Below are 24,339 nucleotides of genomic sequence, written 5' to 3' on the forward strand. Positions count from 1 at the left end.
CAGATATGACAATTCTGTTTTTGTACCTCAGCACAGTACAGTTTCAAAATTAACAGCCTGCACATCATCAGCAATCTTAAAGTATCTCAAGAGGGGAATCACATAAAGTTCCAATAATAGACTGTGCAAACAAAGCTCAAAAAAACAAAGTACTTCAAGAAAAATCTGAATAATCGGTTGCCGTTGTGATATGTACTACTATGCACAGTTCATGAATGGAACATGTTACCTCATTGCATTGCCTCCATGTGAGCACTAGAACAGGCAGCTTTTTAGGTCGCTCTTTTCGTGTTTTCTATTGTTCTTTTTGTTTTCTGTTTCTGCAATAGCAAGCATGTCCATAGTGAAACACAAGCAGCCAAAGACAGGATCAGACATCTGCAATGCGACTGCTAGCTCTAAACGGATATATTTATTAGCAGACTCTGGAATATACACATATATGCTGCTAAGCAAATGACAATTTAACCAATAGAATAACAGACAAGAAAAAAGGATTATGTATCTTCCCCTCTCCTCATTCTATTTCACAGGCAGCCCTAGTATCATTCTGAGTGTGTCCGTGCGTTCCCTCTGAGATAACGTATCTCAGACAGAAGCAAATCCAACAGCGGAGTGCTTACACATGCAACTGTCTTGAATTTCTCTAACCACTTGTTATTTAACCGCTGCCTTGAGCGGTGTGTTCTGGAAATTTAGGCAGCATCCAGAGTCCCTGCAATGTGTTGCCATATTTCTCGAGGGCATAAAAAGTCTGTCCTTGGCTGCCTGTGTTTCACTATGGCTCTCAGATACAAACTACCCCATTTCAACACAGTAGAAAACACAGATTTGTAAATAGCATCTGTTGATTGCACTGCACATACCCCCCCATATAAAGGATCATAGTGGATACTACATCTCGTGCGATAATGTCAGGAACACAAAAAAGCTAGATCTGAAGCCACTCTTACGTCGTAGTAGTAGTATTTGTGTGAAGCTACGCAATTCCTGTTCTGCAAATAATTTAAACCATATGTTTCATCTGCCAGCGTCATGATCCCCTAAAAAGCAATTCACAGTTGGCGGGAACTACCGGTTCTGAAACCTATCCCTGACATGTGTAGCCATCAGGGAGGAAACCCAGGGGCTGCGGTGGAAAAGACAAACACACATGGGCTATGTTCTCACTGTGCATCAGCTGCTCCGACTACTTAGAAGAACATGTTCCAAATTAATATAACATGGCTTGACATGATACGCCGGCGAAAGCTAACCAATAAAATTAGTAGTTAAATGTACAATATGTAAACACTTGCCATAACATGACAATTCCCTTCCTGCATTCATGCGCTACCATTCAACCCCCATAAACAGTGTACTGAATTTTCCACCCTGAAAGCACAAGGGTAACTTTGAGGGCAGATTTAAAAGTGGTGTCCAGATGTCCGCCAGCGAGTGCACATGAAAAGTTGAACATATGAATACTCAAATTATAACATCACATTGTCATACCTGTTGGTGGAGGTAGACTGCAACTAACGTGTCAGCAATTTCTTCATGCACCAGATGCAAGCCAAATCATGCTTCATTTCCGCCTTCAGCGTGCACCTGTGATAATTCTGAAGTTAGATTATCAATACTATTGCGTTGTTAATCGTGGTTATATCAGAGTAAGCGCAGTAGGACAGCTGCACAATCGATTCATTAAGCTTGTTATTGTTTATATCTGAACCTCGACTTACCTTTTTTGCTCTCGTTTTTTGCCTTGATCCTCCGTTGCACGTTCAAAATGTTGTGCGTCGGGCACCTCAGATTTTCATCAGACGATTTCGTGCCGAGATTCCAAATTGCCTCTGGAGTCGCGCGTAACCTATGATAACATTCGTGGACGAAATCCTTGCAGTGGAAATTAGCAGGCACCACTGTCAGCCAAGAGCTTCGCACTGCTTGGTCTTTTGGCAGCTTATAATAGGTAACACTTGAATGCTCCGATGAATTGTTCTAACAGCGTAGCACCGTCGCATCTTCGACAACTTCGCCGTTGCATATCATGTATCATATCGCTCCAGCCCATAAAAGGCAAGGTTAGAACAAGGAAGTGCACTTTGCAAACGACGCCGTGCAAAAAAAAAAAAAAATGTACATGCTTTTTGTTTCCGGCTTAGCAACAACATAACAGCTGTTCGCTTATGTACGATGCACAGAGGACGAAACGAAAGAAGCCAAGCGGCCAAGCCAAGAGTCCATGCCAAGCCAAAGACAGATAAACCTCGAGAGCAGTGACGTCGGTGCACCCGTGCGCAGGGTTTGCCGACGGTCTGACGGCCGGGCGTGGGAACTAAAAAAACCGTTTTCTAAAAAACTACGAACAGTTGGAGCAAGATATTTCGCACACATATTCAGTGTTCGCTAATGAACACACAGCGCGAGTATCGCTCAGTTCTGCGGCACTTCAAAATCGGCATATCTGACCTTTAATGTAACGTAACATTTCATGAGAAGACACTTCACATAATGCCTTGCGTTCATGTCCCTTTAATAGTCTGTGCACCTTTAAAGTTCAGCTACATCGATTTCCCGATGTGTTGAAACCGTTGTGATATTCAGAACAAGCACATCCAACTGCCCCCGAAACGCACTTTCGTTTCTCAATTTTGTCTTCCTACTACAAAAATTAATTACTCAAAGAAACCAAAACAAGCATGGGCGCAGCCATTTTCGTGACGTAGATGCGGAAAACCTGCTCCATCTACGTAGATGGGGTATCGTGCTTATGACTGCATGAAAGCTGGACTTTCCTGGCGGCTTCTCGCTTCTCCCGTTTGCGTGAAAATCCTGTTATGGCGGTCGGCTATGAGGCTATGAGGTTCCGGTGATATTGTACTGTATTGGCATCAGAGCGGAAGACCAGCCACACAGACTGGCTCCCTCTAACGTTTCACACGGACTAAACTAAGGCTACGTAGATGCCAACTCTAGAGCAATATGATCTCTAGATTAATATGTGTGCTGGACGTCACCATGCAACGAACGAATACTCGCGGAAAGCTGCGAACGTGACAACGGCACACTGTACTTGGCCACCTAAAAGTGAAGCACATACGTACCTCTATCATCTTCAAAGAGGACCGAAGATGTCTGCCACCGTCTTGCAAAGTGCACAGCTCCCAGCACAGCTCTCTCTCTACCAAGAGCGCGACGAACCCCTGCTCGAACAAGATTTAGCACTTCTGCTACACTACGGATGCTGCCACCCTGTGCTGCAATGCAGCGAGAAATCCACACCCGGTAGTTAATCTCAACTGCCAGAAGGAGGAACTGTTTCCTATCGCGATGCGGGACGGGAGGCTGAAAGAGCGTTTGAATGACAGCCCACCGAATGCGTGACACACCGAACAGGACTTCAACTTTGTGCCATAGCGTATCGGGCACAAGGCACTGATGAAGCGCGTGTTCCGCAGTTTAGTGACAAGCACAGAATGGATAGAAAGGTAGTGATGACTCCGTACCGAGCCAGACGGTCCCGAAGCGGTAAAACGCCGTGTGCCAAGCGCCGTTGCAGGCTAGCCCGACGTGCGTCGAACCAGCCCGCGGTGACACGACGCCAAGCAACCTGCCGGGGCACACCAAGGCCCACAGCCGCCGGAGTCAAGGGAAGAAGCTCCAAGAGGGATTTGTACAGCCGCTTCACAGTCCACGTAGAAATGCGTTCACCTGGGTAGGACTCGCGCAGGCGCCGCATGGAGGAGGCATACTCCCTGAGGTGGGGTGCGACAAACTCAGATCGAGGCCTACTCAGCGAAAAAGACGAAAAAAACCTGACATCAGGACCCAAGAGGAACTGTAACAGATCATGGGCAGGGTGGCACGGCTCCATGAGCGCATCAAAAATACCTTTAAGACCAAGGGCGAGACACTTGGTCTTCATATGTGGAACCCATAGGCCACCTAACTCCGCTGCAAGCACATGCGGGCGCATGACACCCATTCCACGCTGCCACCCCAGATGAAACGAAAAGCTGTGCGAGTAGCAGCTACCAAGGTCTGACGAGGGGGAATAACGACACTGCCATGGTACCAGTACTTACTGAAAAACCATGAGGTGGCAAGACGGCCTCGACACGTGATAGGGAGCACCAAACCTCTGAGATGAGCAAGAACGGGAACACTGCGCTGGTGCACCCTCAGCCATGAGGACGGCGACAGTCCGCAACTATTAAAGTTATACCCTAGTATGCGAACACCGTCTTTAACAAGAATGCCAAAGGGCGCAGGGCACGAAGGAGTAGCATTAAGGAAGAGCAAAACACTCTTCGCCCGATTAATGCGCGCATTTGATACGTTGCCATAGGCATCTAGAACACCTAGGACAGCGGCAACAGAAGCTTCATCTCTAAGTATTAGAGACAAGTCATCTGCGTACGCAAAAAGCGGAAGAGCTGTAGAGCCAGGTAGTTTGAGCATACGAGAAGGGAGGAAAGTTGCAAGAGACTCCAAAAGTGGACTAAAGACCATGGCGTAGAGAGCAGGAGACAAAGGGAAACCTTGCCGCACACCGGACTTTATTGGAAAACGGTCAGACAGAGCCCCATTTAGCCCAATCGTAGCTGAAGTCCCGGCGTACAGAGTTCTGACCCAGTCAATAACCGTAACAGGGAAACCAAAAGCGTGCAGGACCTGGTACATGTACCCGTGGTGCACCCTGTCGAAAGCCTTCTCTTGGTCAAAAGAGGCCAAAACTGCAGGTTGGATGCGACTATGAGCCCAATAAAGGGCATCACGCAACGCAGAAGCGTGGAGCTGGAGGGACCGTCCGGGGACGGCGCAGGCCTGCCAAGGAGGAATAACAAGGCCCAGAACGGGAGAAATTCGTTGCAACAGCGCGTTAGAAATAATCTCATAGTCCGTATTCAATAGAGACACGGGCCTATAAGCGTTCCGATCGAGCCTGTTCCGATGCCGGGTTCCGGTGCCGGGTTCCGTGATGCCATTGGTAGGATCATCGCCGACAAGAATGCCCTCCTGTCACCACGGGTCAACATATTCCGTATCACCGATGGTAATACCGAATCATCGGTGTCTGGCAAGAGCAGCCACCGTGTCAGCCTCTTCATTTCCGATTAATCAACAGTGACCCTGGCTCCACTGAAAAGTGATGGAGTGACCTACGTCGCAAAGACGCTGAGCGTCGCTGAGGATGTCCGTGACAATTGGAGCCAATGTACCTCGTGAACCCATGCTCTCTATGCACTGCAGGGCTGCCCTGGAGTCGGTGTGTACAACCCATATTCGCGGAGCTTCGTGCAGAGCATACTGCAGGAACGACAAGATGCCGTAAAGCTCTGCGGACGTAGAGGAAGTCCAATGTTCCAGGCGATACCTGGACCGATGGAATAACGAAGGCGGCCGATGAACTTACAGGTGTAGAGGACCCGTCGGTGTAGACCGCAGTGTGCTCAGCGTGTAGGCGATTAACATCATGTCCAATGACATCTGGCGAAGGACTGACGGTGACACTTTATTTTTTTTAACGTTGAGTCCCGGAATGCCGGGGGAGACAGAGGGCAGTGGCAGAGACCACGGGGGAGACGAAGACACTGTTGGCATTACTACAAACGAGGGAAATTTAGGCTTTGCTTCCGCAATGATTTTGTAGAGGTTGCTCTGATTGCGCCAATAAAGTTTTGCTACGAATGAGTGACGGCGGTGATGAGCGATAAGGCGTAAATAGTGACGTACAGTCTCCCTCGTCCTGAGGATTTCAATTGGTATGTCATGAGCTTCGGCGATGACCATCCGCGTTTCTGCAGCTCTGGGGTCGCCAAGGCAGATCCTCAGGCTGCATGCAAGGAAGCACCGAAGCCGCTGAACTTGCGTCTCAGAGATGTCGTGAAGAACGTAAATGTTGGCTCAGGTCATTTGATAATTAACATTATTCATGTACTGCTGCAGGTCGTACCAGCAATAGCACACATCATGTTCTGCATTTGAATGCACCTGAATCCAAGCATCTGCAAACATAGAAGGACGATCATATAACACTTAGCCCTCACAACGTCCTGTTGCATATTTTATTTAAAGAGTGGCAGTAGCATCTCTAGAGTGAAGTCGTAGGAAGTGGGTTCGTATCCGACAACACCCGTGCCTTTTCGACAACCTCGATTCTGGCTTCTTACTAATAGCGACGTTCGTTTGAGACATCTACTCATCAACTTTCAATTTACCCTTCGTTCCCAACTCATCTTATCTCGGATACAGTCGTGACGCTTCTCACATGAGTGTTGCCAATATCCACCACCACAGAGGTGACACCAGGAATGATAGGGAGGTGTCAGTGCGGCGTTGCCATGCGTATATGGATGAGGACGGAAGGCAAATGTTGCCACGCCTGATAGTCTCATTTGAACTGCTAAACGTCATCAGTATGCGATTCATCGTGCTCATGGGTATGTAAATGCGTCACGTTGGACCCGTCAGACGTCGGACGTAACGACGAACTCTCAAACGGAACGAATGGTAATGTGTGTTAACGAACATGTGTCCTGTGATGATACGAGTACGTCGTACACTCTTTTATATTTATTTTTTATGGGGGGGGGGGGGGGGGGCTCTGTTTATGGGAGTAGCCGAATTTGTCGTGTGACGAATTCAACCTCGCCCTAGTATTTTCAACATCAACATCAACATCAACGTCGTATACTCGTTCGATTCGCATGCGCGTGTTCGGATATGTCTACGTGTCTTCTACATGTTTCCAAGGCTCGTCATCGAAAATGTTTATGTGTTCAGTCATGGGGACTCTACAACGAGCCTAAGTGTTCAAAGACATGATGTACGGCTAGTTCTACTTAACCGTTCTTGTCTCCCGCTTTCTTACGTGGCAATGCAATGACCGAATGGCGACCCCAGCATGACGTAACATCTGTCGCCACATGAGCGTTGCTGCTCCTCCATAGATTCCCCGTGAAGGTAAACCGCCATGTGCGGCCCCATGTGATCTCCCCCTCAAGGGTCAAGGTTTGTTACGGGAATGGTAACGGAAACAAGAAACGTTAACGATCCCAACTCCGCGGGTGACGAACATACACTCAAAACCCAGTGACGGATAGGTGCCGTCTGATCAACTGGCACATTTCTTTAAAAAATGTGCCACATGACTTCAAGGGGCACGCGGTGCCTGCGAAAGCTGCAGGTGCCATGTGCCCCCTGAAGCAACTGGTACGACACCCCTGCTGACGCCAGGAGCCACAGTGTACCGGACGTATCGAAGGGTTACTTGTACCCACTAATACGCGAACACATTGCGCCTCTCGAGTTCCCTAACAGAAAAATTGCCTCCACGCTTCGTAAAAAAAGAAAAAGCAAGGAAGAAAATGCTCCAATCACATCGAACATGAAACACCAAATTTTATTGGCTTGCACATACCTTTAAATTGGATCCAGTACATCATCGTTTGCCGAATGGAAAGCATACACGGTTCACTAATCCCAACACATACATATGGAGCACACGTTGCACGGACACACAACCCATCCGATACACCAGGCAGTCCTCCAAACGCCGAACACACAATCCTCGAAACTTCGAACAGGCTGGCACTGAAAGCTCAATGGAGATCCTTAGTGACGAACACGACGGTTCCTCAAGCGAAATGGCCGAGGAACAATTGTCCAACAAGTTGCAACAGACACCAATTCCATGTGAGAAGCAGTTGCAATCTTTCACGCGTATGTGTGACCGTTGAGACAGGAAGCAACCTGTAAAGAAATCGAAGTGAATATCACGCTGGTATTATTCCAACGTTAATGCTGGAATAGTACTCCATTTTGTAACTCACCTTCTCGCAATCGATACAGTCCTGCGGTCACCTATAACGAAAGAATAAACAATTACAATTTACACATTACGAATTACAAACAAATACAATTAACCTCGCTTGGAATGTACATCGTCGCTTCACCGATGCAGCCGATCCTCTCCTGTCGCCATTTGCAATGCGTCCACCGTCTGCAACGGAATGTACTTCGATTGTTAGACACGAGTAAAACGCATGCGTCGTACGATGCATCACAGCTGGGTTGGCTTAGCTTAAGCAAACATGAGACCTGTACTTAAAAAGCAAGGTGTCATCCTTCTCAAAGGCGAGGTTGCAACGCGAGGTCCTTCTCAAAGGCGAGGTTGCAACGTTTTTCTTTATTTTGTTCATTGCGCTTCTTAGAAGACGTGTCTTTCTTTCACCCCCAATGTGAGAGGGAGAAAGAGCACACTATCGCCTCTCGCGTCCTGGAAAAAGATTAAAAGGAAACAGAAAATGCAACCCAAGATAAGGCCAGTTCCGATAGAGTCACCCTTACATTTGTTTTTGTTTTGTTTCAGCAAGTTAAAGCTCATCTTCGACGCATGAGGCGGCACTGTGCTCCTTCCGCCTCTCCCGTTGGGGATGAAGGAAATACGCGTCTTCTAAGAAGCGCAATGAACAAAATAAATAAAAAATGGCGTTCCTTCACGAATTTTTTGCGGACGATCTATCGAACGGATTTTTGGTCTGAAAACGGCTACGATATCAGGTGACCGAAAGGAACAGATGTTCTCATTGGGACAACTTTGTAGCTTTTATAATTAAAAAGTTAATTAACGAAAGTTAATTAAGACATTGCCTTTGGACTTTGCTAATGCCCTGCTAGGGGGTGCCCTTCAGCATATGCTATATTGCAATTGATTTCATCTTGGAAAAAGTGTTATATATATTTTTAAAAAATCTGTTCACACTTAGCGTGGACACCCTGTATATATACATGTTATTTGCACATTTCTAAGAAAAAAGACAATGAGAGCAGCATAGGTGTCGTTTTTGCAGTTGAGTTATACGGCGAGGTGCATATCCTCTCGAAGAGAGTATGTAACTACAAGATGGATAATTACGTAGAATTCATTAATTGACTCTTTAAATAAGGAATTTCGTGCAAAAGCGAGATAGCAGAATGGGAGATAATCCTCACTGAATGCCATTGTATATTTTAAAAATCCTGTAATGAGCGGATGCGTTCAGATATCCATCGCCGAATCTCGATATGGAAATGAGCCAATACCGAAGCCTCGGCGAGAGGGAGCACAGCCAACACCACATAGATATAGAAAACCTGCTTACTCGTCGAAGTGACGTAACAACTAAGAGTCAGCCAATCAGGACAGTGTTTTCAACAGCCGTAGCAAATCGCGAACGTGCTTTCAGCGGTCGTAGCCATAGAGACGAGCCACCGTCACCCGCATGGCCAGCCACAGAACGCCTATATAGCCGTCTTCGATTGGGCTGCACTTTCTCAACTAGTGCAAACGGTGCAAGTTCCCGCATTCGATTTAGCGGAGGTGCTCCCTTTGGCCTTTGCACTGCACTCGACCATTCGATTGGAAAAAGTGCAGCGGTAGTGCAGCACGAGTTCACGCAAATGCTGCACCGTCTCCGACGTCCATGCACCGTGGAGCAGACGACATGAACAGGGTAGCTGCCGTTTTTGGCGATGTTTCATCATCGATATAGAGCATATTCGCAAACATTTTTTTTTGTTAAGATGGGCCTGATTTTACTCCTCGAGTCAATTTATAGACAATGATCGCCCAGAAAATTGCGATGCAGTGCAAACGTCTGTGAGGAAGTACCTGAGGCTTACACTTTTCTATTCCATTGGGCTTAGTGTACTTTGCACGAGACAGCACCTGTCGTGCACTTCGTTTCCATTGCCCTACGCTACATTTTGCCCTTTTTCGCGAATCGAAGGCAGCTTGTGTTTCAAAATCGCCACTGGCTCCTACTTCCTCGCGCCTGCGGTACGGAAAAGTATTTTTATCTTTCCCTCCCAGCAACTTGTTGTTATTGCAGTTGTGAACATAGCAAAGGTCTCATGTAATTTATTCGCTTTTTCGCATAGCCAGAGATAGCAGAATGCCCAGCTAACCACTGTCGTCTGCGAGTAGTGGACATCTCCGCGTGCAAAATTGGAAAACAAAATACAGCGCAAAACAGTCCGTTATCTTTCTTTTCAAATTGTCTGGACAAATTTTGTGGAAAGCGTGTTGCAGTTTAGTCTACAGGTTCAAATTTGTGAAGTTAGATGCATCATCTGCTAGTTCTTGAACTCGCAGAACGGCGAATCGCGGTAGCAGACGGATTCTGACTTTATATGTCCACGTAGCGAAGGATGGAGAGGAGGCATTAAGCAGGCCTTCTGAATCTAGGTGGCGTTCGCACACCGCTCATTCCACGTCAGAGGGCCACGTGTGTTGGAGCGATGGAGATGATTTGAGTGGGTGCTGATCTGCTGGCCAGATCAACCGCTTTCCGGCCCAGATAAGTCTCCGTTTGCAGAGGTGATGCGGTGTTTTTGTTTCGCCTCATTTGCACAGCGAGATTAAGCTATTGATATTTCACAGCACCAGTTCATTACAGGATGTTTAAAAGATTGGATGGCTTTCAACGAGGATTCTCTCCCATTCTGCTATCTCGCCCTCTCTTTCTCCATCTCGAAATTCTCTATTTAAGGAGTTAAATAAATAATTTTAGGTAATTAGTTATCTTGTAGTTACATACTCTCTTACAGAGGATATCCGCCTGGTCGTATATCTCAACTGCGAACGTGACATCTACGCTGCTCTGATAGGTTTTGTATAAAAATTCTGTAAACGATAAAAAAGACGCCCTGTAGATAAGAAAAGGAAAAATAACATGTACAGCTTGGTCCCCTTCGTAAAGTATGTTAACGTTTCGTCACGAACTATCTAACCCCTTGGGACGAGGAGCAAAAGTGTCGTATCGTTGTAGCACGAAATGCAACTGAACTCTTCGACTTAATTATATTTGCAGTTAGCACGATCTGGAAGAACATCAGTCTACCTCCGCAACGTGAATCTCCACAGCGCAGGCACCTATCGCTGTGAAGTCTCTGCAGAAGCTCCCTCGTTCGACACCGTCGGTGGACAGAAAGACATGATCGTCTTAGGTATGAGTTCAGTAAGATATAGTGGAAACCTACTGCAGAATACGCATTGAATATCTAACAAGGGTTACAAGTGATATACAGGGTGTTACCCTATAAAAGTCTATCCACGCCAGCATGTCGTGCTCGCCAATTACTCAATGCAGGTGGTATGATGTGTTGCCGACGTATAAAACTCATAAGGACATTTCATCGTAGTAAATATCCAAGTGATTGAGCACCGCAACGCAAAGTTATAGCGCAAAACGTGAGGTTCCCGTAGTCAAAATAGCCAAGATGGCGGTGTTGTGAATCGCAGTTGTGACACAGTTCCCCAGACGGCGACGTGTCGCTCTGGCAATCCATCCATACAGTCAGCAGTCAGAGCCGTCCCCGCGTTATGTTGTTTCACTGTTTTCAGTAAGCAGACGACATCCCTTCTGGATGTCGTTTGCTAATTACGTCGGCATTTTCGTTCATCACGTTGCTCACTTCGGGAGCAAAATACGACAGTTACATGAAAGCGAAATCAAAACTGTAGTTCCATCCAGCTGGCAGGGTATGCGACACATCGCCGTCTGGGGAGCAGCATATCAACTGCTCTTCACAACGCCGCCATCTTTATTGTTTCAATTACGGGAATTGCACGTTTTGCGTTATAACTTCGTGTTGCGGCGCTCAATCACTTCGAAATTTACCAAGACTAATTCTACCAAGACTAAACTGTCCTTATGAGCTTTATCTGAAGACTGCACAATCTGTCACCTGCATTGAGTAATCAGCGAGTACGGCGTGCCCGCACGGGTAGACTTTCATAGGGTAGCACCCTGTATTATAGGCATGTCCCATTAGCTTCGAATCATTTCTCTCACCGGGTATCCGCAGGAGCGACTTTATCTGGCGAGATGTCGGCAAAGGAGTGCGAGGAGGAAAGCACGCGCCAACGAGATAACGACGTCTGAACTGTCGATGAACAAGTTACTCAAGCCCGCCACGAGGACGGCGCTGAACGCAGCGCAGCTAGCAGGCGCAGTTTCTCGTCGGAGAAATTCTGTGGAGCGCGCACAGAATCTCCCGGCGGTAGACGAGTGCACGAGAAGACGTGACGTTCCTCACGTGCACCCAAGAAACTATGGCGCCGCTCCTGTTGCCCTCGCGCCTCCACCGAGATCTCGCCAGAAAAAGTCGCTCGTGCAGATACCCTGTCAATAGCGCGCGATTCTCTCTGCCGAATCAATTTCTCAAGATGCTTTTTATTTTCGATTTATCAGTATCGATTATTGTGTTTGGTCTCACTTGATGATGAAACTAACTTGTGGAGAGGTAGCTACTCAAAGTTCAAGTCCGGTGCTTTGGTAATTTTCTGTGTTTTGTTGTGTGTTACCACTAAAAGGTAAAATATCCCTGTTGAAAAAAAGCCAAATAGGTTGTATGCGATCCTATTTATCCTATACAAGTTGATGTAGGATCCTTTATGTCCTATTTTGTATCATGTGGGAAGGTTGTGGGATCCTACATGTCCTATATTCACTCACATATAGGTGAGTCATAGGATCCTACATGTCTCATATTAGGCTATGTAGGAGAGTTGTGGTGTCCTACTTGTCCCATATTCGGCAATATAGGAGAGTTGTAGGACACTACATTGCCTATATCCGGCTACGTAGCAGACTTGTAGGATCCTACAAGGCATCAAAAAGGAGCTATGGGAGATCGTACGTGACCTGCTTGGTCTCATGTGTGGAGGACGTGGGGAATTATTTTGAGATATGGAAGTGATATATTAACACAGCAACAAACATTATTTGATTGCATATATTTATATATATCCTTCAAAACTGGGGCCTAGAACGAACTAGTCATATTCAATCACGTTTGCCAACGCGCATACATACGGCAGGTTATCAAGTGCGAATTCTATTAGAACCACTGCAAATAAATATATATTTTTAGGTTAAAAACAAGTGAATGGACTGGTTGCATTCATTTATGGAACATGCGTAGAGTATGTCCATTACTAGTCGACGAACCATCAAGTATACAATGATGCGTGCATTCCTTTGAGTGCTATTTAAGCACAAACTTCGACAGTAGTGCGCAACAGGTCGAGGGCGGAAAAACCCCATCGAGCGACATTGCGGTGTCGATGGGGTTCTCGGTCTAATTTCTAGGACTAAACCGGTTCTATCAGGACGCGGTTTGTTGTCACGGATTCCCCAATCCTTCGCCTTCACGTACACGCTCATTGCTCGCAGGAATCCTAAGAGTAGTCGAGATACTTGAAAATTCCAGGCCTCCGTCTGCACTTCCGATGCATTCGGAGCTCCGTAACATCCGCCCCGCTGGTCATGTCGACACCAGAATTTCCGTCCTAGTAGGACTTGAGTCGCTCTACGATCGGTCAAACGGAACCATGGGTCGGTCTTTAGCGGTTCGGGGGTTGTGGGCAGAGACGCGTTCGTAACTCTGTTTTTCTAAGCTTTGACGCCCTTTTTCGGACGGAAGCCCGCGATGGACAGTTTTCATCTTTCTAGAGTGTACTCGCCTCAAATCGGTGAACGTGGCAAAATTTACTACAGCTGTCAAAGTCTTCTGCTTCTCGAGCTACAGGTTTCCGTGTTTACACTCCTCCCAATGCATGGGACTGCCGGCTGTTTTTTCCCTACAACCGTTTTAATAGCACCTACAGAGTCGTGTTTGACATAGTTTTGAAGCTCTTGACGTGCTCTTTCCAACCGCTTCAATCCCGTAAGCGCGCGACTCTCCGTTCCCCAGATATGGGCTTTGGAGTTGGAGAGTCATGGCACTGGCGCCAGCAAGTCTGGCTCACGCCTCTCGGAGACGCTTCCGTGAGTGCCGTTCCTTTAGTGCCGTAATCTCGCTTACATAACGTCCAATTTACTGGAAATTTTGGATGCGTGTTCTTCGTTCTTTGCTCTACAACTTTTCAATTCGCACCTTCCGTCTATTTACTACAGGTTATGGCGTTATTCCCGAAATTCCTTAGGCTGACTCTCCTAGTTCTGCAACCTTCGGCCCTGTTTTTAGGTTTGAACCCTGTGGGAGATCTGAATCACCTATTAACGGATTCGTGCACTCCGAACACCGAACGGCTAGAAACTTGCGGGATATTTTTATCTCTCTCCATTCTCGAGTGAGGACAACATGGCAAAAGCGGCTCGTTATACATGGGGCTGGGGACATTTTTTTCGATGTCGGTTGTTTGTTGGCGTAGAAATGTGACTTATTTTGACGGGAAAAACGTCCTCTTTCCAATGGCACTGGTCACCCGTACGCGCGACTTTCTGCTTTCTTGATGTAGCGCGAGGAGAGCATGGTGGAGAGCCGTTACAGCCAGGTGGCGCCGTTGGAGCTTGGAATTCCTCCAGCTCATTTGGAAGGGAAATCTTAGAAGCGTTCGGACGCATGTCCAGAGAGCTCTCGTTCGGGAAGCGTCTTTCGTCGTAGTTTTGGTGGTTTTGGTGCCCCGCAGTGCTGTGACTGTATTTCATGCCTTACTAGTGGTATCTGGACCTGTTTCTGTGTGTGTACCTTGGAAGACCGAAAGCTGTTGGATTTCGTGAATTGAAGGTTAGTTGTGTGCATGTTTCGTGCACCTTTTGCGTTGTATTCTTCCTAGCGTGTGGGTTCCTATAACTTTATCCGCTCAGTGCGATTATTACCCTATTGTTACCTATTTCATTATCCTCCATCTGTAATCTTGTACTCTTACCCTGTTGGTTAACCTGTATCATCACTTAACATCAGGTTGATATCATGTGTGATGCTTCAGCGGCCCTGCTACAGGGTATCGGTGCTCTAAAGATACAGATCTTCCTTTTTTTGGTTATTAATTCATAATAACTCAGCTTGGGTCATGCATATTTTCCCCGAGTGTGGAAGGAATATGTACAGAATGTAAATAATTGCGGATATTATAACTCAACGTGCATTGTTTTCACCCTGTTCAGGTAATGCCTTACTGACACCCTTGCTGTAGCCCCAGTTGTCATAGTTAATTGATCTTACTGCTAACAAACAAAACCATTGTCTTTGGACCTCAAGTAACAGCATATGTGGGAAGTCTGGTTAACCTGTGCACGAGTTTGGCATATTTTATGTGACACATAATGTATTATCCCTTGTTAAATCTAGCTTCCTAACTCACTTTATTGTTTCAGATGCCTACAAGAAATGTATCTTAGAGCTATCATCTAGCATGATCTGTAAAGGTGTTGAAGACGCTGTACATCAGGCAAGAGTGTCATTGTTCAACAGTCATGTCAGAGGGATGATGAACGATATCAATAAAAAATAAAAAAACAGAAGCTGCATGATTTGTTATTTCCTAATATACACAGCACAATAGGGTGCACAAATTATACAGGATCACCACGAGAGACTTGGACCTATTTGCATGTAGGACCCAACGTAGGTCCCACAATCAAATAGGATCATGTTTATATGTAGGATCGAATTTGCATGTAGGTCCCACAACCAAATAGGATCCTGTTTATATGTAGGATCGCATTTGCATGTAGGACCCACAATTAAACAGGATCCTATTTGTATGTAGGTTCCTTCATCATGTAGGACCTGGTGTCATAATACCATATGGAGTCAAGTAGGAATTTCCAACAGGGCGTGCTTCTTACTTTATCTTAATACCATTCTGTACCGTTTTTTACTTTTATCTAAGAATACCTGACGATATCCTTACAACCACAGCATAGACACCAACTATTCCAGGGAACAGATTCATAACGCCGTGGCTATACTTAATTTAATGTAAGTGAACTGAAGCTCCGAAGCAACATTACAGGACAGAGTGGCCCGAGACTTACTAATAGAGTAGTCGGGTGTACAGTTACAGTAATGCAGTAGAAAAGTACCGGTTAAATGCACATAATGAGCAACGAATCATGGTAAAAGCGACGGGCGAATTTCATTTACCTATGCCCACTAATCAAGTGTTACATGCAGCGGCAGCACGCTTTGAATATGTGAAGAGGGCTGTGACAGTGTGAGGACACGGTGCACATCTAAGTGTGGGCAAAATTAATCACCAATGAGCAAAATTAATTCACAGACCGACCACTGTGGCGTCCCTCATGATCACAGTGTTCTCGCGGTGGAAAACCACGAATTATTATTGTCTAATATCTCACATGCAATGAGGTAGAGTACCGCAACGGTAAAAAAACAAACAAAAAACGTCAGGTTATCAGCAATCATTTGTTGTTATTACTGTTGCTGCTTTTACAAATTTTAAAGCACTCATCCCTTCACATGTTGATAGGTAAATTTAAAAAAATACCTTTACATGTATTTTTAGTGCTTCCTACAGAAGGTCCAAGAATAAGCGGCGAACGTGTTCGGTACAAAGTGGGAGACAGTGTGGCCGTGAACTGCACGTCCGCAAAGTCGAAGCCTGCAGCCACGTTGCGGTGGTTCATCAACGACGTTCCCGTGGTCGATCCCAGCTACGAGACCGAGTACTCGACGACGCTCCACAGCGACGGTCTGGAGACTGCCTCCCTGTGCCTGCGCTTCATTGTCACCAGGGAACATTTCAGAGACGGTAACATGAAGCTAAAGTGCACGGCAACCATATCGCGCGTCTACACCATGAGTAACGAGGAGCTCGTGCTTGGTGGAGGAAGGCATCAGAAGGCTGGCTTGCACGTCAGCGAAAATACAGGCAGAGGTATGGCTGTTGAAACGGACGTGCTTACAGTGTGGCCCGGGGAGTACAACGATGAATACGCTGTACAAATAGGGCAGGTGTCTATGCAGCTCCTCAGTTTCTCTCTTCCCTATTTCCCCTGGAACGGCCCCATTGGTCCCTCTCCCAAATAAGGGGGTACCATCTCAAGGTGAGGCGCACGTGGTTTCATTTGTGGACCCATTCAGAGAACCATGCCGGTCCGCGAATACCCCCTTATGAATGGAGCCTTATGAGCCTTGTGAGTGGAGAGTGCGCCTCACGTGTTTTTTTTTTTTTAACTTTATCCTCTACCCCGGAAGCCTGACGTTCCCACGTCCTGCTTCTCCGGAAACTAGCTGCTGTAGGTGTGCCGTTATCGCAAGAAGGTGGACCCCGTGCATACGCTATACCTTGCAGCTGTCCACACTGTACAAAAAGTCCTTAAAAGGAGAATAGATGTATATGACTTGTGCATGTCATTGTCGAGGCAACTCTTTAATGTCGCGTCCATAGGGGCTATAAATGTTAGATCATCAGCGGAGCCTCGGATCATATCGGGGGGTGGGGGGGGCTATGTTTAATGCAAAGAAAAAAAAAGTGAAGGGAAAGGTTAGCCACGGTGTGGGCTTGCTATTTCCAAATGCCATCAAGCAAACAAAAGATATCAGTTTATATCAGTGATGGCCAGTAGTTAAACTACTAGTTAAACTACCTGATTGTAGTTAAAAAGTAGTTATCAACTACTTGCAGAAATGTAGTGGCAACTACTAGTTAAACTACTATTTCGAGTAGTTAACTACAGTAGTTAGGTTACAGCAGGCTCCAACTACTTCCGATTTTGCCGCAAGCTTTACGGCACGATTGTGCTTCCGAGTGAGAACGGAGTTACAGAGCAATTGTGCCGTGCATGTGTACTAAATCTTCGTTTTTAATGCTTGTCCAGTGAAGCCTCATTTGCTGTGAAATAATTCTGCAACTGAGTTTATCACGTAGGCACAGAAAGAATCCCACCGCAAGCTTTGTATTTGACGATCGTAGCGGTCTGTGCAATACCTTGGTTACCGTACAGGTGTGCACATAACCCTATAGGATGGCTATGTCATCTCGTCTAAATCTCGTACATGGTCTGTCGTATGTTGTACATACCTTTATAGCGGAAGCTTTCACTCCATATAAAATATTTCCGCAGCAAGCTCTTTTGTCAGCGCATAATATTCAACAGACAGGCAGTGGATTTTACGACAGTATGTGAATTAAGCGACGTAGGCACAAGAGTATATTTTATCACTGCTTGTTATTCATATTTAGGTGTCCAAGAACACTACAAGGGATTGGTGTTGACGGACAATGTTAAGTAGTTATAGATGTAGTTAAACTACATTGGAGTAGTTAAAAAAGTAGTTCTAACTACTCCCCTGAAAAGTAGTTGAACTACTAGTTAAACTACTCCATCGTGAAGTAGTTAGTAGTTATAGTTAAACTACTGTAGAAGTAGTTAGTGGCCATCACTCGTTTATATGCAATAGTACACCGAACCCACCTGTCCTGGCGCCACTATTATGCAACTCCAGACATACTGGCCTCAACTAGAACACTAAATAGCAGTGTGTTCGCGGGGAAGTTCTAGCAGTAGAGAAAATTCTGTTGCACAGCTTCGACATCAGCCATGATGCCATACATTCCATTAAAGTCAGGATGCCTTCACATGTGTTATGCTTCGGGGTATAAGTACGTGAGCGAGGGTTTCCAACACCCTGCAAGCTTAGCAACAGATGCGGCCTGAGAGTATGTGTCGGATAAGAAAATATTCCTTCTGTACGCCAGTGGCCATGCATAAGGAGACTAAACGCATTCGTTTGGCTAGTGCTCACTTCTGTTTCGTGCAGCCGTACTCTGGTGATAATTTGAGACACATTTGGGGCGACAACCCCAGCCGACAACAGGACACGTTTGCACGATGAGGTAGACGTTGACCTCCGTGGTTGGAATCTCTGGTCATAGCTATTTCAGCTGTTGCTTGTAGCTAAATCTTTCGTTATCCTTAGTTCCTGTGAAAGGTAATTTCGTTTTCACTTTGTGTACTGAAAACTCAACGCTGTACATCTACTGTTGTAGCCATGTTACGATTCTAGGTATACCTTTAAGTGTCGCTGGCTAACATATAGTATAAATCGTATCAAAACCAACAGGAGGCCTGAGTTGTCATGTCTGACACGTGGGGAGGGTGGGGGGGGGGGGTGACACATGTGTGTGCGTGTGTGAATAGTTAAGTTCCCTCACGTATATTATTTCACATTGATCTTGTCTTTGATATTATGCGCATTTATGACATAATTTAGTGTACATGGCGGACATGTTCATTTAGTAATTTTCCAGTAAGAGTGTTTCAAACATAAGACGATTTTTCTGGAATTGGTATTTTTTCCGAGATATTCGCGTCTTTCCCACAGCTTTCCCTGTTATCAAGTCGCGCAACCGCCATCATAAACGACCACTCATCGGGTCATCCCATAAGTGGCTACATGGAGGTGAAATGATTAAACGAATGGCATAATGTTTGCTCTCGCCAGGGCCAACGCCGTGCTGTTAGCATACTGCGTATACCAAACCTTAGGTCTCGAAGGGTTACAGGAGTTACAGTTGTTGCCTACCCCCTGCTTCCATTCTTCCAGTCACATGACGGTTTCCCTTACAAAGCGTTTGACTATACAAAAAACTACGTTAATACGCTCTTTCTGCGGGAGTACGAGTTGCCCAGGAAGGGTCTACCCGTGTGAGATTACCTCTGTAATGAAGCATTTAGAAAAAAAAAGTATATAAGGGTGTCCACGCTAACTGTGAACATATTTTTAAAAAATATATAGAACACTTTTTCCAAGATGAAATCAATTGCAATATAGCATATGCTGAAGGGCACTCCCTAGAAGGGCATTAGCAGTTCATTAGAAGTCTAAAGGCAATGTCTTAATTAACTTTCATTAATTAACTTGTTAATTATAAAAGCGACACAGTTGTCCCAATGAGAACATCTGTTTCTTTCGGTCACCTGATATCGTAGCCGTTTTCAGAACAAAAATCCGTTCGATAGATCGCCCGCAAAAAATTAGTGAAGGAACGCCATTTTTTCTTTATTTTGTTCATTGCGCATCTTCGCAGACGAGTATTTCCTTCATCCCCAACGTGAAAGGGGAAATGAGTACACGGCCGCCTCATTCGTCGAAGATGAGCTTTAACTTGAGGAAACAAAACAAAAACAAATGTATCGGGTGACTCTATCGGAACTGGCTTTATCTTGGGTTGCATTTTCTGTTTCCTTTTAATCTTTTTCCAGGATGCGAGAGGCGATAGTGTGCTCTTTCTTCCTCTCACATTGGGGGTGAAGGAAAGACGCGTCTTCTACGAAGCGCAATGAACAAAATAAAGAAAAAAATGGCGTTCCTTCACGATTTTTTGCGGGCGATCTATCGAACGGATTTTTGTTCTGAAAACGGCTACGATATCAGGTGACCGAAAGGAACAGATGTTCTCATAGGGACAACTTTGTAGTTTTTATCATTAAAAAGTTAATTAAAGAAAGTTAATTGAGACATTGCCTTTGGACTTTGCTAATGCCCTCCTACGGAGTGCCCTTCAGCATATGCTATATTGCAATTGATTTCATCTTGGAAAAAGTGTTATATATATATATTAAAAATCTGTTCACACTTAGCGTGGACACCCTGTATATGTATCAAGTAAATATCATTTCCGTGAACATGTCAACAATCAAGTGCTTTAAGGCTAATCGTCTGAATGATATTATTATTTTTTGCATTTTGTGCGGCTCACATAGCTGGGCGTCCTCACTCATGAGGACCCTCATGAAGACGCGTCACCCTCACCTGACGACGATGAGGTGAGGGTGAGTGAGGCCAGACCACGCTGAAGGTTACTCATGAGGCCCACCGTGAGGGCCCTCATGAGGCCAGTCGTTGTAGGGCCATCAATACGAGAGGGTACAACGTATTCCGTGAGGAGCCTCACGGATGAGGCCGTGAGGCCTTTCGTGAGGGGCCTCACGGATGAGGTAATGGGTTCGGGCTCCTCTTATCTGATGCCAAACACTAACGTTAAATGAGGTAAGAACTCCTATCCGCATGTATTTAGTTACTGGTTTAATAGATGTAATATTGTTCTTTTACGCTTCGTAATTCGATTTACAATTTAGTGTTCAATTCTTCTCCTTCATAACTTGTGCAGCGTTAATACAAAAACGCACTATCTCTCGTATTCGGGCGAGTAGACGCACTGCCGTCCAGATACCTCTATCCATCGTTACGTCATCTGAAGAATTGTAGCACCAAATCAGACGCCAACGCGGAGGTACACATAACGTTCTGCTTTACCCTCTTCAATATGATGGTGGTAGTGATTGTGAAAGGGCTTGCCGTTGTCGGCCTCACGTATGTGGGCAACGTCACGACTAACGCCCTGGGGAAATGTGCGTCCTGGGCCGACTTCTAAGGGAACTGTGCCGACATATGTCTGAAAGCGTCCGAGGAAAACCCAGGAAAAACCCCAGACAGCACAGCCGGCACCGGGATTCGAACCCGGGTACCTCCCAGTCTCGACGTCAAGATGAAGTTCATTACATTGCACGCTCCTAGCCAACCATCATCCCGAAGAAGCCGAGAAGAAGAAGAAGAAGCCGAACAGCAAGGACGCATTCTTCCTGGGGCTAGATTTTTAACTTTTCGCTATTCCGTAACGCTTGCTAAATTTACTCCGATTTACCTTGGTTTCCTCAGTAACCTTAAACCTCTAACAACTTCTGGGGTGCACCCATGACAGACAGTGGGCGGTGTCGCAGGACACCTGGAGCCCGCGACATTGAGGCCGCGCCTGACCCGGCCCGACCCGATCTGCCTAATGAGGGTGACAGGAGTCGCTCCCCGGTCAGACGTCACTTAAGCGAAGACCATTTGCTTGCCCCAGGGACCTCGCAAACGGAACTTCTTGATGACCCTAAAGATGAGGGGGGGGGGGGTTCTCACTGCGAACGAATGGTGACACTCAGTCCATGGATGTTCCGCCTGACCCTACTCTCGAGCCTGCCCATGAGACTGATGCATCACTGTTTCAGCTGGTCACGTATAAGGAGGATCGACCAAACGGGATCCCGGTAGTGTTCAGATGTCTCACTGAGTCGGACTCGTTCTGGAATGTGAACCCCAACTTAACAGCTAGTGAAGTGCTCACCGCGACGCAAGAGAAGGTCCTCCGTCACAGAATCAATAAATATGGCACTCTCATCGTCCATGTCTCATCCGAGCACTCCGCACAACGCTTACTGGGCCTTACGGTACTCGCCGGAATAGCAGTCCAAGCGTCTATCCCACAGTCCTACTTACGTACCACCGGCAGAATAACTGGCGTCCCTCGTCGTTACAGCGAGGCTCGGCTCCTTGGCTACTTTTGTTCAAGTGGTGTCACTGATGTTCAACGAGAACAAGCTTATTGTCGGGAGAATGATGGCTCCACGAAAGCCATCGTCAAGTCTAGTGTGCTCTTAACCTTTCAACCTGGCTACGCACTGCCAGCGCAAATTCCTCTCGGGTTCTCATCCTTCCCCGTGTCAGAATATATTGAGCCGCCTACTCAATGTTTTAACTGTCAGAAGTTTGGTCACATTGCTCGCGACTGCCGCGGTCCCCAAAAATGCAAGGTGTGCGCAGGCCCACGTGCTTATAAACAATGCAATTCACGACGAGAGCCCACATGCGCAAACTGTGGTGGTCAACATAATGCCACCTACCGTGCCTGTACCGTCGCGAGAGCGGCAGTGGCCGCGCACCGACGGCGAGTACTACATACTTCTCCACCAAGTGGCGGCTCGGCTCCTGGCTTTACTTCTGGTACTGCCGATTTCCCGCGCCTGACTGGCAGGCTTGCGCCACCAGCACACGCTCGCCACGGCACGTCGCAGTCCTGTGCCTCAGCTGTTAAGCGACCCGTACCACAAGCTGCACGCCAACTGCCCAAGGTCACAGGACGACGAACTGCTGGTTCTGCCGCACAGTCGCCCCGCATGTTAGAGGGACAGGACACCATATCTGGTACAATTGCAACAATGCATTTCACCGCCTTAAGAGCAATTCTCCAGCAGCTCCCAACGGCAGCAGACTTACCTGCGGTCCAAGCTGTGCTTGCCCTTGAACCTCTCCTACGCAAAGGCCCATCCCCTTCTACGTACAATGAATAACGGTCGCCATCGCATTACACTAACCCACTACCAGACAACCACGATCTTTCAATGGAATTCACGCAGTTTGCCCTCGAAATTATCTGACTTCCGCCAGTTCGTGTGGCGGCATAAATTCCCGGTACTGTGCATTTCAGAGTGTGGCATTAGGGCAGACTTTCGTCTCTCAAACTACCTCACCTTTGTGTCTGAGCCTCGTAGACGGACTAGTCGTGCCGCGATTTTTGTCCGCGCCGACCTCCCAGTGATCCAACGTGATCTGCAGATGGATGGGATCGGGGACTACGTCTGCTGCTCGGCCGAGTGGTGGCCGAGTTGGGATTACATATTAATGGCCTCCCCTTCGTGCTTTGTGGGGATTTTAATGCACACAATGCCGCCTGGGGCAGCACGCGCACGGATAACCGCGGCCAGCGTCTTGCAGACCTTTTTGCGGACAGAAACTTCTGCGTGTTAAAACGACGGCTCGCCAACCTTCCTCCATTCAACGTACCTGTCCTCCTGTCTCGACCCCTCGGCGTCCCTAGCCCATCGGCTCCGCTGGAGTGTCGATGTGGACACTCTTGGCAGCGATCACCTACCTGTGCTAGTTGGCATCCCACGCACTCGTCGCTCGCCTATCTCACGCTCCGTCAAGCGGACCAATTGGCATCACTTCGCAGGGCACTCGAGTCAACCCTTTCAAGTCATGTATATGGCAATGCTCGGGACTTCTGCCACATTTTATCCAGCGCAACCCATGCAGCTACCAGGACATACCGTGTTCCATTTCAATTCTCAGCCGTTGATGCGGAATATGAGCGGCTCCGAGCCCTTCGGCGATGTGCCGAACGGCAGGCACGACGTACTCTCCAACCCCAAGATCGGCAGACCGCCAAACATATACAAAGAGCTATACAGCGTCGTCTGCAGAAGCTCACACGGGACCTCTGGCGTCCATTTACGTCGTCCCTTTCGCCCCGTACCCCCCTGTCTCGGATCTGGGGCGTGCTTAAGGGACTCTCGACTCCTGTAGTGCAATGTCACCCATTCCGCTCCCTCTCTTTGGCAATGTCGCGCACGGAACTGCAAATTCCAGAGGACTTCTGTGCCCGCCTAACCGCTTTCCTGCGTCAAGCCAAGCTGTTCCTAAAGTCGTGCAATGTACGAGCAACGCAGCCCTAGACCTGCCTTTTACTCTCATGAAGCTGGATGCTGCAATAGGTGCATCGCCCCAGCATACCTCACCAGGGGCGGATCAGATCTCGTACAAAGCACCTCAGCATCTTCCCTATGCGGGGCGACTATATCTCCTACGCATATTTAATGACAGCTGGCGGCAAGGGCGATTTCCCGAGGAATGGAAAGCCGCAATGGTAGTTCCCCTGCTCAAACCCGGCCAATCTCCTCACCACCTGGACTCATTCCACCCGATAGCCCTTACCAGCTGTGTGGGGAA

General features: G+C 47.0%; 1 protein-coding gene across 2 annotated transcripts in view; it reads left to right on the plus strand.

Moving 5' to 3' along the window:
• The window catches only part of LOC135383663 (uncharacterized), a 177,315-nt gene that overhangs the window by 147,074 nt on the left and 5,902 nt on the right, over positions 1-24,339 (plus strand). For both annotated transcript variants that reach the window (XM_064613040.1, XM_064613039.1), the window contains exons 5-6: positions 10,842-10,977; positions 16,289-16,660. In XM_064613040.1, the coding sequence (XP_064469110.1) occupies positions 10,842-10,977; positions 16,289-16,660 (508 nt within the window). The remainder of the gene's footprint in view (positions 1-10,841; positions 10,978-16,288; positions 16,661-24,339) is intronic.

This window comes from Ornithodoros turicata, chromosome 2 (genome assembly GCF_037126465.1).
Source record: "Ornithodoros turicata isolate Travis chromosome 2, ASM3712646v1, whole genome shotgun sequence".
NCBI lineage: Eukaryota > Metazoa > Arthropoda > Arachnida > Ixodida > Argasidae > Ornithodoros > Ornithodoros turicata.